General features: G+C 39.1%; 2 protein-coding genes across 2 annotated transcripts in view; one reads left to right on the top strand and one right to left on the bottom strand.

The window, feature by feature from the left end:
• The first annotated feature begins 247 nt into the window (after positions 1–247).
• Positions 248–5,671, top strand: traf3ip2l (TRAF3 interacting protein 2-like). Its single transcript, XM_055164901.1, has 10 exons — positions 248–435; positions 1,196–1,267; positions 1,648–2,287; positions 2,746–2,788; positions 2,874–2,938; positions 3,767–3,864; positions 4,272–4,340; positions 4,558–4,674; positions 4,996–5,070; positions 5,154–5,671. The coding sequence occupies exons 3-10, from the start codon at positions 2,194–2,196 to the stop codon at positions 5,298–5,300; spliced, it is 708 nt and encodes a 235-aa protein (XP_055020876.1). The 5' UTR covers positions 248–435; positions 1,196–1,267; positions 1,648–2,193; the 3' UTR covers positions 5,301–5,671.
• A 1,040-nt stretch (positions 5,672–6,711) lies between these two features.
• The window catches only part of wwc3 (WWC family member 3), a 40,612-nt gene continuing 23,820 nt past the window's right edge, over positions 6,712–23,503 (bottom strand). The window contains exons 6-23 of the mRNA XM_020918796.2: positions 21,873–22,002; positions 20,180–20,320; positions 19,864–19,937; positions 17,849–18,127; positions 17,604–17,693; positions 16,988–17,517; positions 16,686–16,806; positions 16,482–16,562; positions 16,263–16,349; positions 15,811–16,006; positions 12,479–12,631; positions 10,717–10,826; positions 10,484–10,631; positions 10,178–10,339; positions 10,010–10,102; positions 9,704–9,934; positions 8,550–8,674; positions 6,712–7,774 (exon numbers count right to left, since the gene is read on the bottom strand). Coding sequence (XP_020774455.2) covers positions 7,708–7,774; positions 8,550–8,674; positions 9,704–9,934; positions 10,010–10,102; positions 10,178–10,339; positions 10,484–10,631; positions 10,717–10,826; positions 12,479–12,631; positions 15,811–16,006; positions 16,263–16,349; positions 16,482–16,562; positions 16,686–16,806; positions 16,988–17,517; positions 17,604–17,693; positions 17,849–18,127; positions 19,864–19,937; positions 20,180–20,320; positions 21,873–22,002 — 2,818 coding nt within the window. The 3' untranslated portion in view covers positions 6,712–7,707. The remainder of the gene's footprint in view (positions 7,775–8,549; positions 8,675–9,703; positions 9,935–10,009; positions 10,103–10,177; positions 10,340–10,483; positions 10,632–10,716; positions 10,827–12,478; positions 12,632–15,810; positions 16,007–16,262; positions 16,350–16,481; positions 16,563–16,685; positions 16,807–16,987; positions 17,518–17,603; positions 17,694–17,848; positions 18,128–19,863; positions 19,938–20,179; positions 20,321–21,872; positions 22,003–23,503) is intronic.

The following is a 23,503-nucleotide window of genomic DNA, read 5'->3' as shown; positions in this document are numbered from 1 at the left end:
CTAACATCAATCCATAGATGGTCTTAAGTGGATCATTAGAAATAAAGTTAGGGATGCCTTTCTTCTTAGTCTTAAAAATGTGCAAATCACATTTTAACTAATACCCCTCTAAAGGAAGCCTTATTGCAGTTTTTTTCACCAGAGAAGCCCCCTATTTAAGTCAGGTGATTACTACTCACCTTTGATTTCAGTTTACTTGTCTGATCGTGGGATAAAGGTGGAGCGTCCCGGGTGGGCGGTGCTTACGCGCGCTAAACTACTGAAGCATATTTGTCTTACGGGACGGGACTAGTCACAGTCAGTCAACATCTTGCAGGAATACTTTTGTCCATTCTTGAAAATATGTCGTTTGTTTATGGCATTTAAATCCTCACAATTACTTTGGAAGACGCGCTCTGAAGTTACCTGTGGAGAACTGGCGCGCCGGACTTAAAGGTGAGTCGCGCAGAAAGTTTTTTTTTTTTTTTTTTTAAAGAATGGAAAGCATTCGCTTTTTGAGTTTTGAAAACAACATCCTACACAAACAAAGGACACAAACAAAGTCATCATCATGTTTAATCGGCGTAGAATACATTTTAAATTGCTAAGAGGGGGAAAACAAGATTTTGTAAAAAAAAATTTCTTCCGCGAAGAAAGTGTCGAAGTCGGCAACGTAACTGGGTCATTGTGTTACAGAGAGAACGAGTCTCAGATCCTGTTTATAATGTTACATAGTAGACCACAAATATACAACTTTTACGGAACAATTTGAGGTGCTCCCATTATCATAGCTATTATTATTGTTGTTGTTGTTGTTATTTATTTATTTATTATTATTATTATTTTTTTTTAAAGAAGTTTAGTTATGTAATAATATAATGTGTATGGTATATAGGCTATTTAAATATCCTTTGAGATGCACACGTAGCCAAGCCTAATGTTACATTTTAAACTCATTAGAGTAGAGATGTGTGGCGCTTTGGGAAGTTTTGTGGTCAGAAATGTCATCACCTTTGCCTCTTTGAACGATAAGAAAACAGTAGACTATCGTTAGCAGTAACTGAGCAGCCGCGAGAAAGTCCCGTGTGTGGGAGAGCCTTGCTCCACGTGGGCTTGTGCTTTAGGGACAGCAGCAGAGTGGAAACAAACCCTGCCTTTGAAGATGAAAAAATAAACACCTTTTTGTTCACATGTTGGTCCCTTTTCTCTTCTCCAGACACTCAGGGATGTGAGGAGAACGAGGTCCAGGGATGCTACCCACTCCTGTCTGCTCTACTCATGTGTTCAGGTCAGACAATCAAACCCACTCAAATACTTCACTGACACAACATAAAATACTCCAAAGTAGTGATACTGAAGTAAGTGCACCTACTTATTGCCCAGGAATGCAAGTATGCAAGTATCAGTATTATAATATTTTACCTGCATAAAGTGTTTCTGTTGTCATATTCTTTATTAGTAATGTATTGATACTATTTCCACACCCACTGCTGTACAACATTGCCACATTGCCTTTTACTTATCAGAATAAAAATGTTGGCTGGTGTAGGCATGTGGAGAAATCACTGAGATTTAGGTAAAACTGTCATAATAGAGCTACATACAACAGGAAAACACAGAATCACAAACACACAAAATACAGTGTCTGAATTAAGTTCTCTCTCTCAGTCATTTCACTCAGTTGGACCGATATCTGAGCCAACACGGTAATACGCCGGAAGAGGACGATGAGACCATGAGCACACAACACCCGCCCACAGATCCCCCCACCCACAACTCAGACCTTCAGGGTCCAGAGTCTGCTCAGGCCCTGTTCAGAAGATTAGACCAGGACCCCGGACACTCTGAGGTGGCCCAGCATAGCCACTTTAGCCCCTATGCTCCCATCCATGGTGGTCCTACGCCTTTCCACAGCCAGGCAGATGAGTCCTGGACCCAAAGTCACAGTGCCACAAGCTGCTGCTGCTACTCGGGACCCCCCCACCACCAGCACCACAGCAGCCTGCCCCCCCGCCTGAGCCTCAAAGAGCACCCGTCGTTTTCAGAGGAGAGCTGCCTGTCCTCCTGCCACAAGTCCCTTAGCTCACTCCCCAGTGCCCACAGCAGCGTCATGTGGAGCCTGGAGCAGCCCCTCTCTCTCCACTCCCTCCCCCCTTCGTCTGAGTTTAGACACCACACACTGTTGCCATATTCCTGCTTACCACAGGAGGTGCCATGCTGTGCCCAGTGCCCCCCAGAACAGTTCAACAGAGGGGCAACAGTCAACAAACCTGCATGGCCTCAGTACCACCCAGGACCCGGCCGATTTGTGAGTCTACAAATCCATATAATTGTGTGTCTACTGAAAAATATGTATAAAGAACATTTTACATTTGCAGTTTAATTCTTCAGTTCATAATGTAAACTTTAAACAAACCTAATATGAACTAAACCAATACAACAATCACATTTCAGAACATGCTTTAGAGGTCTGAACTACAGTGTTAAGCAGATTTACATAATTAGACCACATAGACTGGATAGTTTTTTTTAGAGAACATTACACACTTTGCAATCAGTGCTTTCCAACATAATTGCAATTCATCTTCCAGCTACATCTATTTCGATTTATACAGAGTTCAATTGAGAATAACTAAGAATAAAGAGTAAACTAAGGATTAGTATTCAATTTGCTGCTTTTATAATGTGAAATAACTGACTACTATATTGGTTATTAATGCCTAATTAGTAAATATTTTAAAATAATTTGTTGTATATTTGCCACAGATCCTGGTGATTTCCGCCACCCTGCTCCCGCTTACACACAAATGTGAGTGTCATTGTTATTTAATATGAATTTTGCACCTAGAATAAAGACTTTGACCATCTATCTTAATTATCTTGTTTCAATACAGTGGAAGCAATTTTCAGGCCAAAGAGAAAACATCTTCGTTGAGTGCACCACTGTCACTGGAGCAGCGTAAGTATTACGCATTATTATGTTTTTAAAAAACACAAATGGTTAAAATTATAAATCACTGAAATGTGGAAACCAGAACTTAATCAATGGGGGGTAGAGACATTATTGAGGTGATACTCTGCTTCTTTCTTCGGGCTAAAATCTGGTGCAAGATGAGGAAGAGATTGAGAGACTGAGGTGGCTGATGGTTCTGCTGCTGCAGTTGATACAGAGAAGGGTTAAAGCAGATATTTTATAGCACATGTCCAGCTGACTTCCTGCTGGCAAAGCTTATTTTTTGAAGCATATTTTTGGTGGCATACAGCATGCCGCGTTCACCTCTCTAGAGCTCCTTTAACCTCTCCAAGGGAGAAAAATAGAGGCTTGAAGAACCTGAACTGCCTCTATCTCTTACTGTATATTAAACATTGTGATGTGTTAATGTACTTTATCCAAGTTCGTATAATAGTCACTCAAGTTAGTGTTTACTTATGCCATTTGGTACTAGTATTTTGCAGTATGGCGATGTATTCCTGTGACAATATGCCTCACCTATTGATCAATATCTATAAGTTCTGAGAAAGTGACAGGTGAAATCAACAGGTGAATTTAACCATTCACACTGCTTCTGAAGAACTATATAAAGACAGTAGTTGCACGTGAATCGAGATCAAATCACAGTTGTGGTCTGATATCAATATTTTGGTCTATCAACTACTCCTATATAATGCCTTACCTAGCAGTTAAATAGATGTCCCTTGGCTGTCTTGTTTACTTTTCACTCAGTGTTAACTTATACTATGTCAGATTTATTTCATAACATTAGATTTTTTCCCTTGTATGTTTCAGGAAGAGTCTTTGTGACCTACGAGGCCGACAGTGACAAACATGTCAACGAGGTCATCAGCTTTGTGGCTCTGCTGCGGCACAACGGCTTCGATACTCATGTACGTACTGTTTCAGTTTGACAAATTACTTCGGTCATTTGTGTAATGATGTATTAGTGTATTAATTAATTACACTTTATTAATTTGTCAGCGGTCAGAAGTTCTTGGTTACTATTAAGTTGAGCATTTTGTAACTAAAGGCAGTGTCTAATGTTCAGAGACAAATTCAAATTCATCAGGTTGCTGATAGTCATCTTAACATACTTGATTGTAGTCATTTCATGTTTCTGTACGTTTCTACCTATAATCATGATGAGTTACTGATGTCCTAACATTTAAAGTTCGATTGAAAAAAGCTCTATGAGGCGCCTTTTGGGAAACCTTATCTTGCTCAGAATGCACTTTGTCAATGTTATTTGGAGACTTTGTGCAAAATGTACTCAAAAAGTTATTTGTTTTTTCCCCAGATTGACATTTTTGAGCAGCAGTTCAGGAGCATAAGCAAAATTGACTTCATGGAACGGTATCTCAGTGAGGTAAATTCAATCCAGTGAATATCTGTCTATTTGCCCTTCACTTTCCAAACTATTATTTCAAGCGCATTCATACACCAAAAGACAACGCTTTCTATTCCTAACAAAATCTTCTGAGTGCAAATATTAGGCATGCTTTTTCAGTAGATGTACTATGGCAGCAAGGAGCATGTTACAGTGAAGCCAACTCATTTTGTTTCTGTTTGTTTTGTTGCTATAGAAAGAATACCTGATCATCATCATCATCAGCCCGAAGTACTACAGCACAGTGACGGCTCCCCCTATGGGTCATGAGCAAGATGAGCGCACAATCAATACAGTATACATCCACAAACAGGTATTATAAAACACCAGCATGATACAAGATACACAGCTGCTACTACTATTACTATTACTATTACTAATTCTCTTGGTAAAATATATGGTACTTCAAATAGCTGCCTCTTACCATAAATCAATCCTAACTATTGTGTTCATATGAAAGTGCCAAACCTCAAAAGGCTATTTATTTAATCTTTTCTGTAGTTTTCAAAAGGGAAACCTTGCATATTTAATACACATTTTGACTCTATTTCTAATAATGAGTGTGTGTTTAAAATTAACATATCGCAAATTGTGAATTTTGCAAACATTTGAGTTGGGTTCTTGTTGATTTCAGCTACAAAATGAATTCATCCAGAATGGGAGCAAGAATTTCCGCTTCATTCCAATTTTGTTTCCTGGAGCTAAAAGGGTAAGGAGCAGCAGATGTTTTGAAATCAATTAAAACAGTATTAATGAAGACATGTATGCTCATGTGTTGTGTCCTCATGCCAGTGTCACGTCCCAGCATGGCTTCAAAACACGAATGTTTACTCTTGGCCCCGAGATCGCGATGACATCCTGCGAAGGCTCATGAGAGTGGAGAAGTACAACCCTCCTCCAATCGGAGATCTTCCCACTATTGTCTCTATCCCCATTTAGACAGTTTTGGACTATCCGCATTATGTTTTGGATTCTTCTGATTTGGCACATTTTTGGGGTGAGGAACTTCTGTTGTCACCACCATCGAGGACTTCAGCTGTAATGGGAAAAGTAAACTGCTATATACAGTATTGAGCTACTCACCTGTGTTCAGAATGGGCAGTTTGGGGGAATTTTACTTATCCTGGATACTAGCACAATGTAACAATGCATTTAATGTCAATTGATTAATTGAGTAAATGCAAAAAATGTCTTGGTCTGGAAACTTGAAACATGTGAAAGTCTTGCTACCTGTGGTTTATCAGTACTGTGTGTTGTGGTGCATTCAATTTAGCTTTACCTTTAATAAATATATACAATTAATTTTTCAATGTAGTATTATGTGTATTCTGTATGATTATGGTTGCTGTGACAATTGTTAACAAGAAATTTATCACAAGTTCTGGCTTGTTTTTTGATCATGTTTTTGTAGAAATATCCAGAAAACAGCAATGAAGTCGTGCTTGAAATATCTGAACTGGTTTTATTACTACTTTTATAGCACATTTACTGTAAATATTTTCCCAATGAAAGGGAACTGAAACACGATTTATGTCCTGTTAGCTACAGCAAGCTTTACTTCATCTTTTAAGTGACCACTAAAGTAAAAGTGGCATCGGCTCTTACAGACTTTTAAAACCACTATTACCTATTAACATAAAAGTCTCAAAGGCACAACATAACACAAAAGTGGCCAGTATTAACTAATATAATGAGATGTGTTTTGGACTTGTCAAAACATCTTTTATTTATGAGTTTGAGGCATGCACAGACGGGACGGTTCTACCTTCAGGGTTATGGGTGCATTTTTTACATAGTGATCAGCATTTCTGTATTGGGCTGTGCCTTGGAGACATGGCCGTGTGTGTGACAGCTTTACTACTATTGCATGTTCTACCACCTCAACTTAGTTTTATAGCGTACTCTGGAGAAAATACAAGGTGTAATCAAGATGTGTGAAACAGGATGTTATTCTGAAGAAGTGGCGGCAACTTCTGAAGAATCTGCTCTCAAAATGGGTCACAAAAAACTGCTTGTGGTTAGTGATAATCACGTGTTTGTACGATGACATACTTCTACAGTAATAGGAGGAGAGACAGGTCAGTATACCAGTAATGTGCAGGTGTGGAAATTTGTCATTTTCTTCGTAAATATACATCTTCCTGATCATTATATGGGCAAAATCAAGTGTTTTTGGGTATTATAGTTAAGGGCATGTCTAATATTTCAGTTATTAGTTAGAAATTTACACATATACTTATTTTAATGACATTGATTCACTATATATCACACAGAGTCCATTATAAACTGGTCACTCGAAAATAAATTTAATGCAACTGGACAATTTGAAAATAAACTTTTGAGGGTGAGGTCATTAGGTTTAAATTACATGAAAGCTGGCCAATAATAGGCAGGACAAATTTGCAATCTGTACAATATTACGACTGGTACAACTTCTCTCACTAAATAAATACATACATGCACAAATAAATACATAGTTTAAGTAGATCTTAAAGATTGTAACATATTTTGGGTTCTACATGAACATCTAGATTTTAAGTTGAGCCATGGGCATTACAGTGAAAGTTGACGACTTTCAGATTGTGAGATAAGACCAGTACCCAAATGGAGGTCTCTACTACTACATCTAGAGTTTTTCTTTAGTAAATTAGTGTATACTGATAATGTGCTGATAATGGTGAATCATACTAACAATAAAAAGAAAAAAGAAAAAACTAAATATACAGTAATTGGACACAAAACAGGTGACAACTGTGAGGATATATTTCATTTGTTTATCTTCACAAAGAGGTAACACTGCAGAGTTCATACAGACATCATTTAAAAAATCTGAAACAGTGTCTCATATATTCATTCATATATTGAATAGTACATGAAATAATATTAATTTTAATACATAATAACAAAAGACAACATTTTGTAATAAAAGTGGATTACAAAGTGACATTTGTTGAAATAAATTTTTTTTTAAGAATTAGGAAACAGAAATTAGACGATAATCTTGTAAAAACACTGAAGTGCTATTTGTTCAAAGCTAAAAAATACACTTAAAAAGCCAGAAGCGTTTTCAATTTCCTTCAAGGAAAAGTACTATACAATAAGTTACAGTACAGTGAATTTGTCCAAACCGACTTTTGTTCCCGTCTTCCAGCCTTTTCTTAAGTAACAGGAATAAAAAAGAAATTTCCCCAAAAAGGAGCTGAACAGTCAGCTTGTTGTCGGTAAAACTGTGTGTAACATGTTTTTGAGCAAAGCTAACACTAGAGAATGTCACATCTGCGTTGAGTTGTAGGACATTTGTACTTCATGTGCTCAGAAAAATACTTCATGTTTGTCAAGATGCACCTCACACGTCATCTGCCGGTAAAGGAGGTATGTTGAACCTTGGTCTGGTGAAGAAAGCCATCTTCTCTCTGTTGACACAAAGACACGATGTTACCTCAAAGGTTTTTGGACATGGCGGCTGAAGTGTGAAAGGGCTGAGAAATTGACGAATGGTGGTGGTTGGGAAGTAACCCCATAACGCCAAGATGGTGACTACCACATATGTAAAAGGTCTTAAACCATGACACCAACAGTGAGCACTCAGTCAGTGGAACATTTATTATGCTGAAAATGCTTAATGGAAATGAGAGGCAGGTATTATTGCATTTTTTAACTTGTGAGATTATGTAGCCACTTGTCCCATCCGCATTACATCTATATTATGCTATTTTCTGATCTATGTTATAAAGTTGTTTCCTCATCATAAACATATCTGGAGTTGTGTTTTGTTTTATTCAGACATACATGTTTAACACACAAACCCTGTATATTTAGGCTGTGTTCTTCTCTTAAACAGAAAACACCTTGTGATGTCATGTCTCATTACATAGTCAGTACAATCATTTGAGTAATTTCAGCCATGGAATTAACTATCTCTACTGAACAGTAAAATGTAGCTATTAACCTGAAAAGTACCACTACATGACATCACAAAGTGAAACAGAGCATTTTAAGCTTTGAAGAAGTAGACAGACAGATTACTCAAACATGTGTGAAATAAAGAAAACAACTCCAGATCTGTTTTTGAGGTGGTGGCAGCATTATAACATGATTTAAGCTCATAAGAATCAATTTTGGATAATATAGGACCTTTAAGTTATGTATCTGGGAAACGAATTTGTTTACGTTTATATTGTAACACACCTGAAGGTCTGGACGGGCAGTGGCTCCTTGCTCTGCCCTCTCATCTGCAGCACCTCTTTGGACGCCTTCCTCAGCCGCCGCTCTGCCGCCTCCTCCTGTCGCTGCTCCTGTTTGCTTTGGCTCGCCTTCAGAGCAAACATGTACGGTGATGACAATAGAGAAAACAAAACATTTTACCATTGATCTCAACTGCTGGCTTTGGTGACACCATTATTGCTATGCTTGGTTAACACTGTGTATATAATGCCTCATTGCGAAATTGATCTGGAAAATAAATATAATATAGGGCAGTGGTTTCAGTGGTTTTCAAACAAGAAATATTTGGCCTCAACTATGTTGGCAACAGGACTACTAAATAGGACTAAACCAGATTGAAAATATGTACAAACCAGGTTTAAACATTTGAACATATTTAAAGCAAAGGGGCACATTCTAAACACAAGAATTAGGCTATAAATAGTCACTCATACATTTCAGTGTGCCAGTGGCCTTGTTAACATACACACCAACATCTGATTATAATTTGATTTCTGGATCTTTAACAGTACTTAAATGACATGTAAACTGCAAAATCTGACGTGCGTGATCAGAGGGACCATGATCAGGAAGAAAGTAGATGTTTTTATCATCTAAATAATCTTAAAACCCCAAAAATTTGATATTAATTAAATTTTGAGTGTGCAAGTAAACATAGTCATTGAGTCAAACTTGCACTTAACACTTTCACTGTCAGCCCTTTTTTGTGAAAGCAACCTCTAGCTAATATAAACAACTTTTGCAAACCATGCAAAATTTGTATTCCAAAGCAAAGCTAAGCAAACCTGCTTGTTATGCCCCTTATTAAAACTCCTTCTCTCCCATCCCCTCACAAAATTAACAAAGAGTTAAACAACAATAACTTTGAAGTATTACATTATTGGCAGGATTTATTACATTATGACATTTTTTCCCCCTTGTTGAGCGAATAATGTAATACTTTATAATGTAATAAAGTATTACATTATTGGAAAGCCTCTCGGCTTATCCAAGTTATTATATTATTGGCCAGTTTTTACATTATGGACTTATTACAGTTAAAATTGTCCAAAATGTCTTCATAGAGCTTAACCCAGTTGCTGTTAATGTCATACACATTATGCCTCTGAGGTCTGTACCTGTCTGTGCGCCTCTCGTAGCAGTCGTCTAAAGCGCTCATCGCGTAGTGCCCAGTGCGGCAGCTCAGACGTGTCCCGGCTCTGAGGCTCCTCCAATCGCAGCTTGAGCTCCCGCAGCGCACTCAGCTCCTCCAGTAGCTGCCTCTGGCGCACCCTGCAGGCCTGGAGGTCCAGCTCCAGATCCAGAGAAGTGCGAGTGGGCTGCTCTGCCAGGGACGAACGGTACGACTGCTGCTGTCAGAAAGTTATTATTAGGCTCAAAACCTTCATTATGACTGAGCTTTTAAGAAGAGACCTTTACTTTACCTGTTTATATCGTAATGTTCTCCTCTCCACGGTGTTTCGGACAAAAGGGGTTTTCTTTGGTAAAGTTGAGCTGTCACTGTCACTGCGATACAACTATAAGACCAAAGCACATGTTTATTAGTAAATTAAACATAAAAGTGTCCTACATTTTTTCTTTTGAGCCCATACCCGGCAGACATATTGGCTGCGAGCCCCAGGAGAGAAGGTCTGTGAGCGGACAATGGTGCTGCCCCTCATGAACGGGGAGTGGCTCCAACGCCCCCCTCTGTCTTTAGGACGCACTCGCACCAGCTCTGGAAAGGGTCCCTCAGTCATGGTTGCCTTCTCCACCTGACAGCAGCAATCACACAAAATAATGATGAAATGAAGACATACAAGACAGTTAGGGTAGGCTTACTAACATCACAAAATCAGCTTACATAAAATCAAACAATTTACTGGACAAACTCCCCACTACTTCAGAGTCACTAGTACCTTGACTGCAGGCATTTTGGTAGGAGTGATGTCACAGCGACCTCCAGTGGTGAGGTATGTCCCGTCAGTACAGAGCCCTTCAGAGCACAGGGCAGTGAAGGCTGTGCTATTACTGCAGCCACTGTCCACCGACTCAGCCTGCCAGTTCCTATAACACATGAGTTAGATCTCCATGAAGACAGAACAGGGACATTAAATCTAAACATATTTATAACTTGTATATTAAAGTTCACCTCTCAGCCTGTCCCTCTCTCTGCTCTTCGCTCTTCTTATGCCGCAACGTCTCCAGGTCACTGCTCTCCTGATGTGAGTTGTTGCGGGACAGAAGACTACAGACCTTATCCTGAAATGCCACAAAGATCCATTGTTCTACATATAATATTTTACAGGCCTTATGCTAAATTGAGATGGCAGCAGACAAAATCACTATCAAAGTTTCACAATAGCATATTGTGTTTTGGATATTTCTAATAAACATACAATATACAGGAATATACAGGCATACTGGCTCATAATACTACAGAACTGCTCTGACAGATGAAGGTACAACATGACTATTTTGTGCATTACTCACTGCACACCTGCGCACTGTTTGCTATGTACTCTGACAGTTTTAGAAAGAATTCTCCTGGAGCTAAACCGGGGACATTTTTGCACATATGATAGTACAAAGTGAGTGTTATGTAATTATTTTTTTCTTAAGACTGTATGAGAAAGCAATTTAAAAGGGCCTGAACTTGAGTGAGTAATAAATGCAATTCAATTTAAAATTTCATAAATTATTGAAAACCTAATATGTTGTTGTTGTTGTTTTTTCTGACTGATTGGCCATTTCAACAGACTCCTGATCCAATCTCCTCCCATGCCTAAACTCACACAAACCTAGGGTAAAACAGATGTCCCTATTTACCCAAGACAGCCCCAGTTTTGAGCGCAGTGTCCCCTATCCCTGTAGATTTATCCAAAACCAATGATTTGTCCCAGTTTTATACAAGAAATATCCCAGGTGTCCCTATTTTTGACCAGTTTCATACCTGGTAACAGTAAAGAGAGGCATAAATTGATATTTAGGTAAATTACAGAAAAGCTGCTTAAAAATGACCAAAACACAAAGGAAATGTAATCCGTGTATCATTCGTTCATTCATTTTTCAAAATAAAACCAAAAATAAGAAAACTAAAAAAACTATTTTCTTCATTATTTGTATCCAAAACAAAAAACAGATACGCTTTTTCAGTTTTCATTTTTGTGTTTAAATGAATAATGGAAAAAAAAAAAAAAACGGATAACGGCCGTTTCCCGTTTACGTGACTTAAATTGCGATGCCGGATAAAACCAGGTCTAAACCAGGTCTAAACCAGGTCTAAACCAGGTCTAAACCAGGTCTAAACCAGGTCTAAACCAGGACTGAGACTGGGCCTAGACCAGGACCAGGACTGAGACCAGGACTGAGACCAGGACTGAGAGGGGGACTGAGACGGGGACTGAGACGGGGACTGAGACAGGGACTGAGACGAGGACCAGACCAGGACTGAGATCAGTTTAGTTCTGGTTTAGTTCTGGTTTAGTCTTGGTTTAGTCCTGGTTCAGTCCTGGTTCAGTCCTGGTTCAGTCTGGCATCGCAGTTTAAGTCACAGAAACGGGAAACGGCCATTATATGTTTTTTCCATTATTAATTTAAACACAAAATTTAAAACTGAAAAAAACAAATCGAGACAAATAATGAAGAAAATTGTTGTTTTTTTCATTTGGTTATTTTTGGTTTTATATTGAAAAATAAATGAACGAATGATACACGGAATAAATGTGACTAAACTGAGTCACATATTAGTCATGAATGGGCCAAGTGCAGAACAGTTTTCCTTAATTACGCACTCGTTTCACAATTTTATTATTACCAACCACTTCAAACCGAGAGTGTCCCAGTTTTTTTTTTTTTGAAAATCTGGTCACCCTACCCAAACCTCACACTGTTTTTGCTATGTGTGTATTTACCAGGACCCTGGGCCTCTCCTCGAGACCGTCCTGCTGCCGGCGCAGGGTCTTGGCTTCAGGTCTGGGCTCTGAGCTCACCATCTGCAGCTGAAGAGAGTGGTACAACATTTCCACGCTCCTCTCACAGTCTGACAGGCCCACCTGTGCTTTACCCTGTCCACACAAAACAACACAACCATCACTGAAAGGGGCAATAACAGCTATAACCCTACACTGCAACAATACTACAAAGTGGCTATTAAAGTGCTTGCAGTATGATCAAAATCATAATCTGAATGGTCAAATCGAGAAAATCTTAAAGGCTGCCTTTGTTTAATTTACTAAACCTTCAGTTAGTAAGAGAGAGTGCCAACCTTGGACCTCTTCAAGACTAGTAGTAAATATTTCAGTCTTTTTCTCAAACATATTCTCATTCTGGATGTATTTAAAATATGCAATGTGAATTAAATAGTTGTCTGAAAAAAATCACAATTAAGTATTTTCCAAAATCATATTCTACAACATGAACTGATCAAGTAACTAATATGACAGTGAAGACATTCAATCTAGCAAAAAAGAAATCAAAATAAGAATAAAAACATATGATAAGGAATAATCTTGCCACGAAGTAAACATCTGCAACTTATTCATGTACACTCATTCAAATTAAAAATATATGTATTTCTCTACGGGAGCACAGAGGTTGTTCAATGAAATATTCAAACATTATCATGTTGTGATTTCTTAACTGACATACACTGTGTGCACAATTATTAGGCAAGTGGGTATTTTGACTATATCATGATCTTTATGTATATTCTCCAACTTCAAGCTGTATAAACTTGAATTCTTATTGGATTTAACCATATCAGGAGTTGTGTGTTTGTCTACAAGTGAGATTGTGGCCTAAGGAGATCAAAACCTTATATTAAGGTGTGCAGAATTATTAGACAACTTCCTCAGGCAAAAAGGGCCAAATAAAAGATTTAACTGACTCTGAAAAATCATAAATTATCAAAAGTCTTTCAGAGGGAAATTGAAAAAGATATTGGGGCATGATCACAGAACCATCAAATGTTTTGTTGCAAATAGACAACAGTGTGCTGATAAAAAAAAGACCCAAATTAACTGCAAGAGATTTGATAAGAATCAAACATGAAGCTACCAGGAACCCATTATCCTCCAGCACTGTCATACTCCACAACTACAACCTACCCAGCGTGCCCAGAAATACAAGGTGTTCAGTGCTCAGAGATATGGCCAAGGTAAGGAAGGCTGAAACAAGCCCACCACTGAAACATAAGCTTGAAAGAAGGCTGGGCTAAAATATCTAAAGACAGATTTTTCAAAGGTTTTATGGACTGATGAGATGAGAGTGACTCTTGATGGACCAGATGGATGGTCCTGTGACTGGATCAGTAATGGCCACAAAGCTCCACTTCGACTCAGACTCCAGCAAGGTGGAGGTGGGAAACTGGTATGGGCTGGTATTATTAAAACAAGCTTGCTGGATCTTTTTGGGTTGAAGATGGACTTAACATGAACTCCAAAACCAACTGCCAGTTTTAGAAGACACTTTCTTCACACAGTGGTACAGAGAAAAGTCTGCATCTTCCAAGAAGACCATGGTGTTTATGCAGGACAATGCTCCATCGCATGCACTGTACAAGTACTCTCCTGTGTGGCTAGCCCAGGGGTGGGCAAACTTTTTGGCTCGGGGGCCACATACGGTTCTAAAATTTGACTGAAGGGCCGGACAGAAGACGGGACATGACGTGTTCAGAGCCCGGCTCCACTGCACTCGTATTTACGCTCATGTAGGACGTTTTCTGCACTACGCGCTGCAACTTTTAGACATGTAAGTTCCAGAACTCATAAAAAGTGAAATGAGGTCTGCCCCACTGCACACCGAAGACAGACATGTGTCCCGAGCACTTAGACACACCATGCCAACGCGTAGTCTAACCGAACCTTCAGAACTTTCTAATACAGTAAGTTTGAATTTTATGACTTTGTTCTTCACAGATTTAAAGCGGAAACAGTGCAGGTTTATGTCTTGAACACTTCTACCTCATTCATGGTCCGAATCCTTTCCCATAAAGCATTGCGGCAAACAGAAGCCGCCGTACCTCAATGTATGTATAGTGCGCCGTCTACTGGTAAACGCCGGAAATGCAGGAAAAATAGAACATTAACGAGGTGTATTATTATTATTTATTCAAGTTCGGCGGGCTGGATTAATCGGTTTAAAGGGCCGCAGTTCGCCCATCCCTGCACTACGCGCCTCAAAACTACATGAAAGATTCAGAACACATAGAAGTGTATAGACCCGCTCTACTTAACACCACAGGCGAACAAACAACTGAGCCTAATGCTTTAAAATCTGACAAAAACCTGCTTGAATACGAAGCCCTCGCCAGTCAACCACACACATACGAAAATGCAGAAAACCAGACTCAAAATAAATTTAATTTCTGAAAATTACACCTGAATCTAGATGTTCTCAATATTAAAATTTTAGCAACTTCAGACAGAAGCATTGCAGTCTTATATCTTGACCACCAACTACTTCACTCATGGTCCAAATAACTCCTGTAAGAACACTTTCCCATAAAGCATTGCGGCCAACATAATACGCCGCATCTCAATGTATGTATAGTGCGCGGGCCGGATTGAAAGGTTTAAAGGGCCACATACGACCCCCGGGCCGTAGTTTGCCCAGCCCTGGGCTAGCCAGTAAAGGCCTTAAAGATGAAAAAATAATCACATTTCCCCTTCCTTACCTGACCTAAACCCTATTGAGACCTTGTGGGCCCTTCTTAAACGGGAGATTTACAATGTAGGAAAACAGTACACCTCTCCGAACAGTGTCTGGGAGGCTGTGGTTGCTCCTGCACAAAAAGTCAACAGATCAAGAAACTGACAGACTACATAAATGGAGGTCTTATGACCATTAGAAAACATCAGAGCAAGGGTGGCTATATTGGTCACAGATTTAAATTTTTTATGTTAGGATTGTTTATTTGTAAATTTCGAGTTGTTTACTATCCTCACAGATGAAAATAAACAAGTGAGACTGGAAAATGTTATTTTTTAGTTGTGTAATAATTCTGCACATTAATAGTTGCCCAGTAATTGGGCACACATAGTTGAAGTTGTTCAATTATAAAATGAATCCTCATAAATACAACCTGAGCTATAATTATGCACATAGTGTAATCACATTTTTGTTCCACAAATTTGGCTAAAAACATCTGTACTGTTTTTACTTTAAGGAGGATCAAACTTGTTGCCATTTTGTTCTAGATAAATTAATTTAACTACACATATATGTAAGGAGACAGCAGACCCACCAGGAGCTCGTCCTGTGCCAGTGGCCCCAGGGCGCACACAGAGAGCTGCAGAGCACTCAGGGCCAAAGCATTGGGCGGGACAGGGATCCGGAACCCCTCATTAAAACTCAGGTTAGACTGAGGCTCCAGCGCTGTGCAGCAGTAAAACGCACAGGCTCGAGATGCATCCAGGGGAACCAAGTGCACCTTCACATACCTAAAGTCACACACAGACAAATGAAAACCAATGACATCTCTCACACATTCTAAACATAGTTTTTGTCTGAACTAGATCTGTACAATTAGTCACATTACAGTTGTGTTTTCAGTTACTTCTGAAACTCTACTAATAATCTAATGACCAATATGAGTTTTGTAGTTTTGTTTCATTAGTCGAATGTAGGTGGTGTCGTTTTGTCAGGCAGCCCGTGTATTAACATAGATTATCATTATTATATCAGAACAATACTCACACTTTATAACCGTCTTTCACCAGAGTCTTGTTCAGATTCTTGAGCTGCAGCAGATGCAGCCGCAGGGACTGAGACGCAGACTCCCACCTGATCACAAGAAAACAACATCAAAACAAATAATAAGGCTGACCCAACATTGATTTAAAAATGGAAGTTTACTTAAATATACTGAGAAATTATTCCAAACATAAATTGCATTAAATCATGGTGTTTACTTACAGCAGTCCGAGCTGGATCACCGTGGGCTCATTCACAGACTGCAGCTCTTTAATGTAAGACACGTCCTCAGCATCTTCAGCCCTGGCCAAAAAATGTTCCTCAGTCATTTAGCTTGAATGGTAATGGATGTTTGCCTATATTGAAGTATTGTACTGCAATGTTCATTTGTAACACTAGGGGGACTATTTGTCCGTGTTTTCTTACCTCCTGCCCCAGGCTTCAAACACACCACTGTCTGTGGCCAGGGCGTCCTCTGACACCCCTGCTGAGACCCTCCTGGTTCTTCTGCCACTTCTGTTGGCACTGTTGCCCCGAAGAGTCACTCCTGAACAGTTATATGAAGACTTTAAAACTAAGAATGTGACAATATTGGTCCTTTATAAATACAACATGAAAAAAAGCATTACAGATGTCTAATAGTTTAAATAAATATTAGTTAATATTAATCAAACTTATGTAAAAACACAAAACACAAGTAACACTCAACAAAATATGTTGAGGGTTACCTGTGGAGGTGAAGGTGGGCTGTGCAGGACTCTTGGCCTCTCCCTGAGGTCCTGAGTCATCAGACCCCAACATTGCAGCGGCTGAGTGGGCATGACTTTGGGACTGTGCCCTGATCTCTTCTAACAACCCTCTTCCTGCCTGCTCCATATATTCCTCTGTCATCTGCGTCAAAGGACAGTCCTGGGGTGCTGAGTGGTAGGGTGTATCCATGGGTGAGCTAGGAGGGGAGAGGGAGGAGAGAGAGGAGCGGGATGACAACGACGCTAAGGATTGCGGTGTATCGTGGGATCGTTTGGCCTTGCTCTGGGACAGAGGGTCTGGGGGGAACATGCCGGTGTCCTGGGAAAGGAGGTATCGCAGGTGGGGGTCCAGAGGCTCCCCTTCATGGCGCTCAAACTGGGGCAGGCCATAGATGTCGCTGAAGCTGATGGAACTGAGCGAGCCACGACTAGAGGCCAAAGACCCTCGACTCGAGGCCAGAGAGCCCCGACTGCTGCTGGAGGAGACTGTCAGTGAACTGGCCGACAGACTGCACAGAAAGGGAATAATATGTGTGTTACAACAATATGACAAGAGCCATTAACAGCAACACTCAAATACACAGAGTGCATGTACCTCTTGAGTTGGGAGTGCAGATACGTTGTGATGCGAGTTGCTTCCTCTAGCTGTCTCAGCAAAAGATTTCTCTTCTCCTGCTGCAGGACTCTATGCGCAACCACAAGAGGGGGTAGATTTAATATTTTAGGGTTAATTATGAGGCTGAATGTAGACCAGAGACTAGGTTTGGTCATGGTTTATTTCTGGTCTAGTCTCTACAGAGTTTATTCTGCAGATAGAGTTGTCTGATTGTGCCACTGTACCTCTGGTTGGCGCCCTGGCTCTGGGAACTGTGTGCCTGCTGCACTTCGTCCTCCAGGCGGCTGCGCTCCTGCTCCAGTCTCAGTAGAGTGTCCTGGGACACTGGCTGCTGTTTGCTGAGCAGAGTGTCCTGGGATGGCTGCTGTTTGCTGAGCAGTGTCAGCTCCTGCAGCAGAGCCTCCTTCTCCTTCAGCAGCTGCAGGAAGTCTCTGTCGGCCTCAGCGCGCCCGCTCCAGCTCTCACTGTCCAGCTGTGCGAGCTGGTGCTGGATACTCTGCACCCTGAGGCCACACACAGGGAACACAGGGAACACAGGTTTAACCAAAGGGAGCACCAAATTTAGCATCATTTTGCTATGTTTTGGCATGTAAAATATGCACAATAGCCTAATCCTCTCACAAGCTACTACTGGACAGTACCTGAACATGTACCTTGCTTAAGATCAGGAGAAGGGTCCCCAGTCATATGGTTGCCCTTCTCCTGACAGGCTGCCCCAGTAGCATGACAAAAGGGTCCAATGCAAAGGGTAAAATGTCCTTGGATGTCAATTAAATTAACATTAACTAGTTTTATAAAACAAGAGAATCCTTTTTAGACTGGTGCAATAGAAATACCTGTATACCTGTACAGAAATACTTCACCTTTTCAGTTTCACACAGGGCAATTTAAAAGGCTCCAACATACACACACACAAAACTTATAGGTCTATTGCTCAGATGAATTGACAAAAATCACAGTGCACTAATTGTTAAGTTATATTTATATTCATGTGAGACCAACAGCGCTTCAACTGCACTTGAATGTAATGACAGAATTTCGAGCTGAATTAGTACCTGCAGCTGTACAGGGGACAGAGGTGTACACAGATGAAGTCAGCGGCTCGTGTTAAATAACTGTGTTTATGTGTCCTACTGCTCAGACCAGTGACTCAGGGACCGAGCATTTGAGTTTCCACAGACCCCCCTCCCCTCCTGATGTCATGGCTGGCACTGCTGCATCCACAACTACAAGATGGACTAAAACTAATTATTTATTAATTTTATTATGTGCGTATAATTGTTTAATATTTCTAACTCTTTAAACAGTGTAACTGCCAAAAAAATACACCTATATGCACGAGACTCGACACTTACACTGTTGTTATTTGAATAAATGCGTAAGACAATGAGCTGACTTGTTTATTTTGTCTATTTTAAATCCCTGTTCTTTGTGTTTATTTTGTATTGATGTTTACTCTTGAAATAAACAATAACTCAACAGCAACACTGAAAAGATATTGCTCCTGTCCATCATAAATGCTATCTTTAATGTCCTTGTGTTAACCCTGCGAAGGTCTTTATCAAAAGTTGTCCATATATTAAATGCACAATTGTTAATGCAATAACTCAATACAAAAGTCATGCTAGTTTTAATAGAAAGACGATGCAATAATACAATTTACAATTAGTTGTGTATGAGGCTGACATAAACCAGTTGATAACAGGTGTATATACTGGTTTAGGGTTAAATTACAACATAAAACCATGAAATAAAAAAGAATGAAGAGGTGTTCTATCTCCATGTGTAGTGGGCATGTATTTGTCAGATTTGCCAACAAGGACTGACCTTTAACGACCTTTTAACTTGTCTACTAGCCATAATTCAGTGTTACTAAGAATGTACATGTAGTGTGTAAATGACAGCAATATTTAGAATGACAATAATTTGGCTACCGCGTCAATATACAAGTTCTGAAAGGGCCTTCATGTAAGCTGGTCTTTACAGTATAATTTATTCTGTCCCTATATTTAACTGCACAGAGCGGTGTGTATGGAGCACCTTGTGGAGTGGAGGGTGTGGGTGCTCACACAAAGGCGGCTCACAGTCAGAAGAATGTGACCACCCAGCTCATTCCTGCACCAGCAACTAGCAAAAATACTATCAAAGGGCTGGTCCCGGCCTGAGCTCACAGACGGGAGGAGGAGGGGGGAAGAGTGTGTCAGTACTGCACAGATAAATAACAAAATAACAAACATACTTTTTCTTGGCCTCCTCATACTGCCAGTTCAGTTTCACCTTATCTACCAAATGGGCAGAGTCTTGGGAGCCATACTAGAAACATAAGACACATTACAAGCATTAATAGTGGATTGTACATTTCTGTAGAAATATCACAATAAATATCTTTCATATACGGGATGTAATTCAGTTTGCATTTTTTGTCACTTGTTTTGCTTATTTTCAGTTTTGGTTGATTTAAAGGTTTTCTGAAAGACCATTTTGTCAATAAGAATTGTTTTTAAATGCGATTTAGTTTTTAAATATAATATATTTTGTCAGTTATTCAGTGTTACCTCCCCCAGTGGCTCAGTCTGGCAGCCCGTGTCACAGTATTGCTGCAGCACATAGTCAGAGCTCCCGCTATGGTTCACATCTCCACTTGAGTCCCCGATCGACAGGCTGCTCTGGAAGTTCACCGTCAGCTTCGCCAGGCTCTGAAATAAACATGTTTTTGGTAAATGGAAGGTATAACATTACATTTGCATTATTATTTTTTATATAAATGAAATATGTACTCATGTTTTCATACAAAACAAAATAAGAAACTAAAAATAAGAAAAACAAAAACAGTGTGTGGCATACAGTAATGTCACACCGTAATACAACTGCATGCAAAAAGTTAAAACCATTGCAGGGTTTCAGACTACATCACAGTATTCTATAGTAATGAGTACAGATATGGGCAGCTAAAATAATATTGTTAAAACACATGTAATACAGTGAGTTCTTGGGTTTAAATAAAAATTGAAAATACCACAATCAACATTTGTGAATTTACATTTTGGATATTTTTGGATAAGTCAAATCTGGCTCCATGGAGATAAAATACAATTTATGCCACATTGTGAAATACTATAGCCAAAGGGACAACAGTTCAGTGGAAAGAAGGAAGAAACTATCCTCCAGGCCAAATAAGAATTAAGTTTGTGCTCACAGTAAGGATGCATGTTTTGTTTTTTGTTTTTGAGCATTAAAAAAAACAAAAACAAAAACAAAAAAAAACATACTTTTATTTTAGTCAAGTGTTTGGCTTTAAGATTACGCAGTGGGGTTTTAACAGAACTGACACAACAACTTAATCAGCTGTCTCATTGTTCAGTCACCTCGTCCTCCCTTGCATTTACCCTCCCCAACATCTTCTCACACGTAGCATTATCCTTCATTCTATTCAACAACATTTTCAGCGTAATATTCATATTCTTTATGTTAAAAGACAATAAGTAAGTATAGTTCAAATGCATTTTGCTGTTGGTGAACATATTATTGTCATGAAGGTTAATCCAATTAAATCTGCAGCAGCCTGACAATGATAACAAAGGAGAACTGAATTATTAATCATTGTACTACATACTTACATTACAGGTTGAGCAAAAATATAGTTTGTTGTGAAAGATAAATGCATCACAGTCTTGTTACAATTAAAAGAGAAGGTGCTTTGTATTAAACTTAAAAATGTGGCGGTGATTCAGATGTCTGCAAATGTGGACAATATCTCCCTCTAGTTTAGTCACACAATAGTGGTAAGACACAATGAGCTAACTGTCCTCTCTTCCCACAAAGACATAACAATAATGCAAGAGTCAGTATATCACTTTATGAGAGCTTATGAATGCTTTAATTAGCTTTAATAAAGCATGAACAAAGATATAGTACACAATGAACAATTAGAATGATCTAGGTTTAGTAACTACTTAATGAATGCCCAAACATCTTAATCCTATCATAATTAAATAGTTAGTCAGCCTGAATCATTGTTCTTAAAGATAATCTGTAAGTCTTTATTCAGGCTCTATTAAGGCTAAGTAAGGTGTAGTTATTATAAAGTAGAACCTATTAGTTTTATATAGCACTTCACAATATTACACATTATGACAAAGTAAAGAATGATATATGATATTTGATATTTGACCATTTGTAATAGTTTATAATTGCATACACCATTTCCTCACTCCCCACACTGGGACCATAGCCTGTGCCGTGTGTCACCTGTATGAGGTCCTGCCTCTCCTTCTCGCCGGAGCTGATGGCCTTCTTGATGCTGCGCAGTTCATTGAATATGGCCTGAGCCTCGTCCAGTTTGTAGTTGGTCTGACTGCTCGACATCTTCCTGTCAATTCTGGGGACAACAAATAGTTATTTATAAATGTGCTGAATTATGATGGAATGGTTTTGGTAAATATGTATGTGGAGTGACAATATCGACAGGAAAATAGATTTATTTATATTTAGTATTAGACAGAAAAGCTTATGTGGCATAACTGCAAGTGCACATTACATATTGTGCTTACTTCATTGTTATTTAAAAACTGTTAACAATACAATACATGAAACATATTTTACAGTCAATTTAACTAAAAAACACTGTTGTTTTATTCTAAGAATTGCTGAAGAATGTATGTACCTCTAAACCACTCAAGTTTTAGAGTTTTAGAGTTCCTCTAAAAAAACAACTACAATGGTTATGTTGTACATTTCATAAAGTTATTGTAAGATGTAAGTATTTGAAAACAATACAGCACAGTGTAAGAAGATAATATGGGGCTTTTGAACATGCTGACAAAACAATAATCCCCAGTGATTAAAAGTCAAAGTATGCGGGAATGACGAGTCATGTTCTACTTTTAGCCTGTGGTCACTAGTCTTCATCTTTGACACTGAAATCTGTGCTATTGATGTTTAATATTATTTTGTTTTTTTCTGTTGTGTCATATAAAAACTATGAAGTTAGTTACTGCCCCTCCCTCTCTCTCTCTCTCCTCCCAAAAAGCCTTCAACACCAGGTACTGTTCATTCAGACTGACCTCTTCCTCCCAAAACAAGTCCTCCTTTGTCCCCCGCCCCACCACTAGACCTGCAGTTTAAGTTTAGAAAAAAAAAGGAAATGTTGTGCCCACCCCTCTATGCCTGCTGGGCTCAGCCCACACCCAAAATGCCATTTACCACCTCTGCTAATATTAGCATTTTTATAAAATAATACAACAAACAGCTCATTTTGAAAGTGGGCAAATATATGTAGATTTGTTAAGCTTTGATGCCAAATAATGTCCTCATAAATGTACATTATACCTTCAATTTCTATTAGATCCAGTGCTGTCTGTTTTTTTGCTATTGTGTCCTTGGGCAAGGCACTTCCTCTAGCCTGTCTATATAAATGTGTTATTGTGATTGTGCTGGAGAAGCCAGAGTGTCCAGACCGGTATTTATTCAAACTAGATAAGGCATTTGAAATCTTTTGTTGGATTTTATAATCTTTGACCATTTTTATACTACATTACAATAATTGATTCTGCACTTATGTCTTAACACGGATCTGACAGATAAACTTTGAGTAACGTTGGTGGTAGACTTTTCCAGATAAATTTAGCATAAGAATTTACTGAAATTTAGAGGAAAAACAATAGAATAGAAATATTTTAAAACTGCTTGAATATAATAATTGTCTTTATTCTTATGGCTGAACAGATAAACTTTTGGCCCAGAAGGAAGAGGTTTTGGGCAGTGACGATGTAAGTGGCTCTTTATCAGATGAGACGTGTTGCGCAGAACAATTAGACAAACTGCTGACGAGGGCACAGATCTGAACAAACAGCCTCGGGGTCAGTGTTGATCGGGACAGA

The sequence above is a fragment of the Boleophthalmus pectinirostris genome, unplaced genomic scaffold (assembly GCF_026225935.1).
Source record: "Boleophthalmus pectinirostris isolate CB_2022bp ecotype Guang Dong unplaced genomic scaffold, ASM2622593v1 HiC_scaffold_7, whole genome shotgun sequence".
NCBI classification, from domain to species: domain Eukaryota; kingdom Metazoa; phylum Chordata; class Actinopteri; order Gobiiformes; family Gobiidae; genus Boleophthalmus; species Boleophthalmus pectinirostris.
The sequence above is the reverse complement of the archived record's forward strand: the minus strand, read 5'-3'. Positions and strand labels throughout refer to the sequence as shown.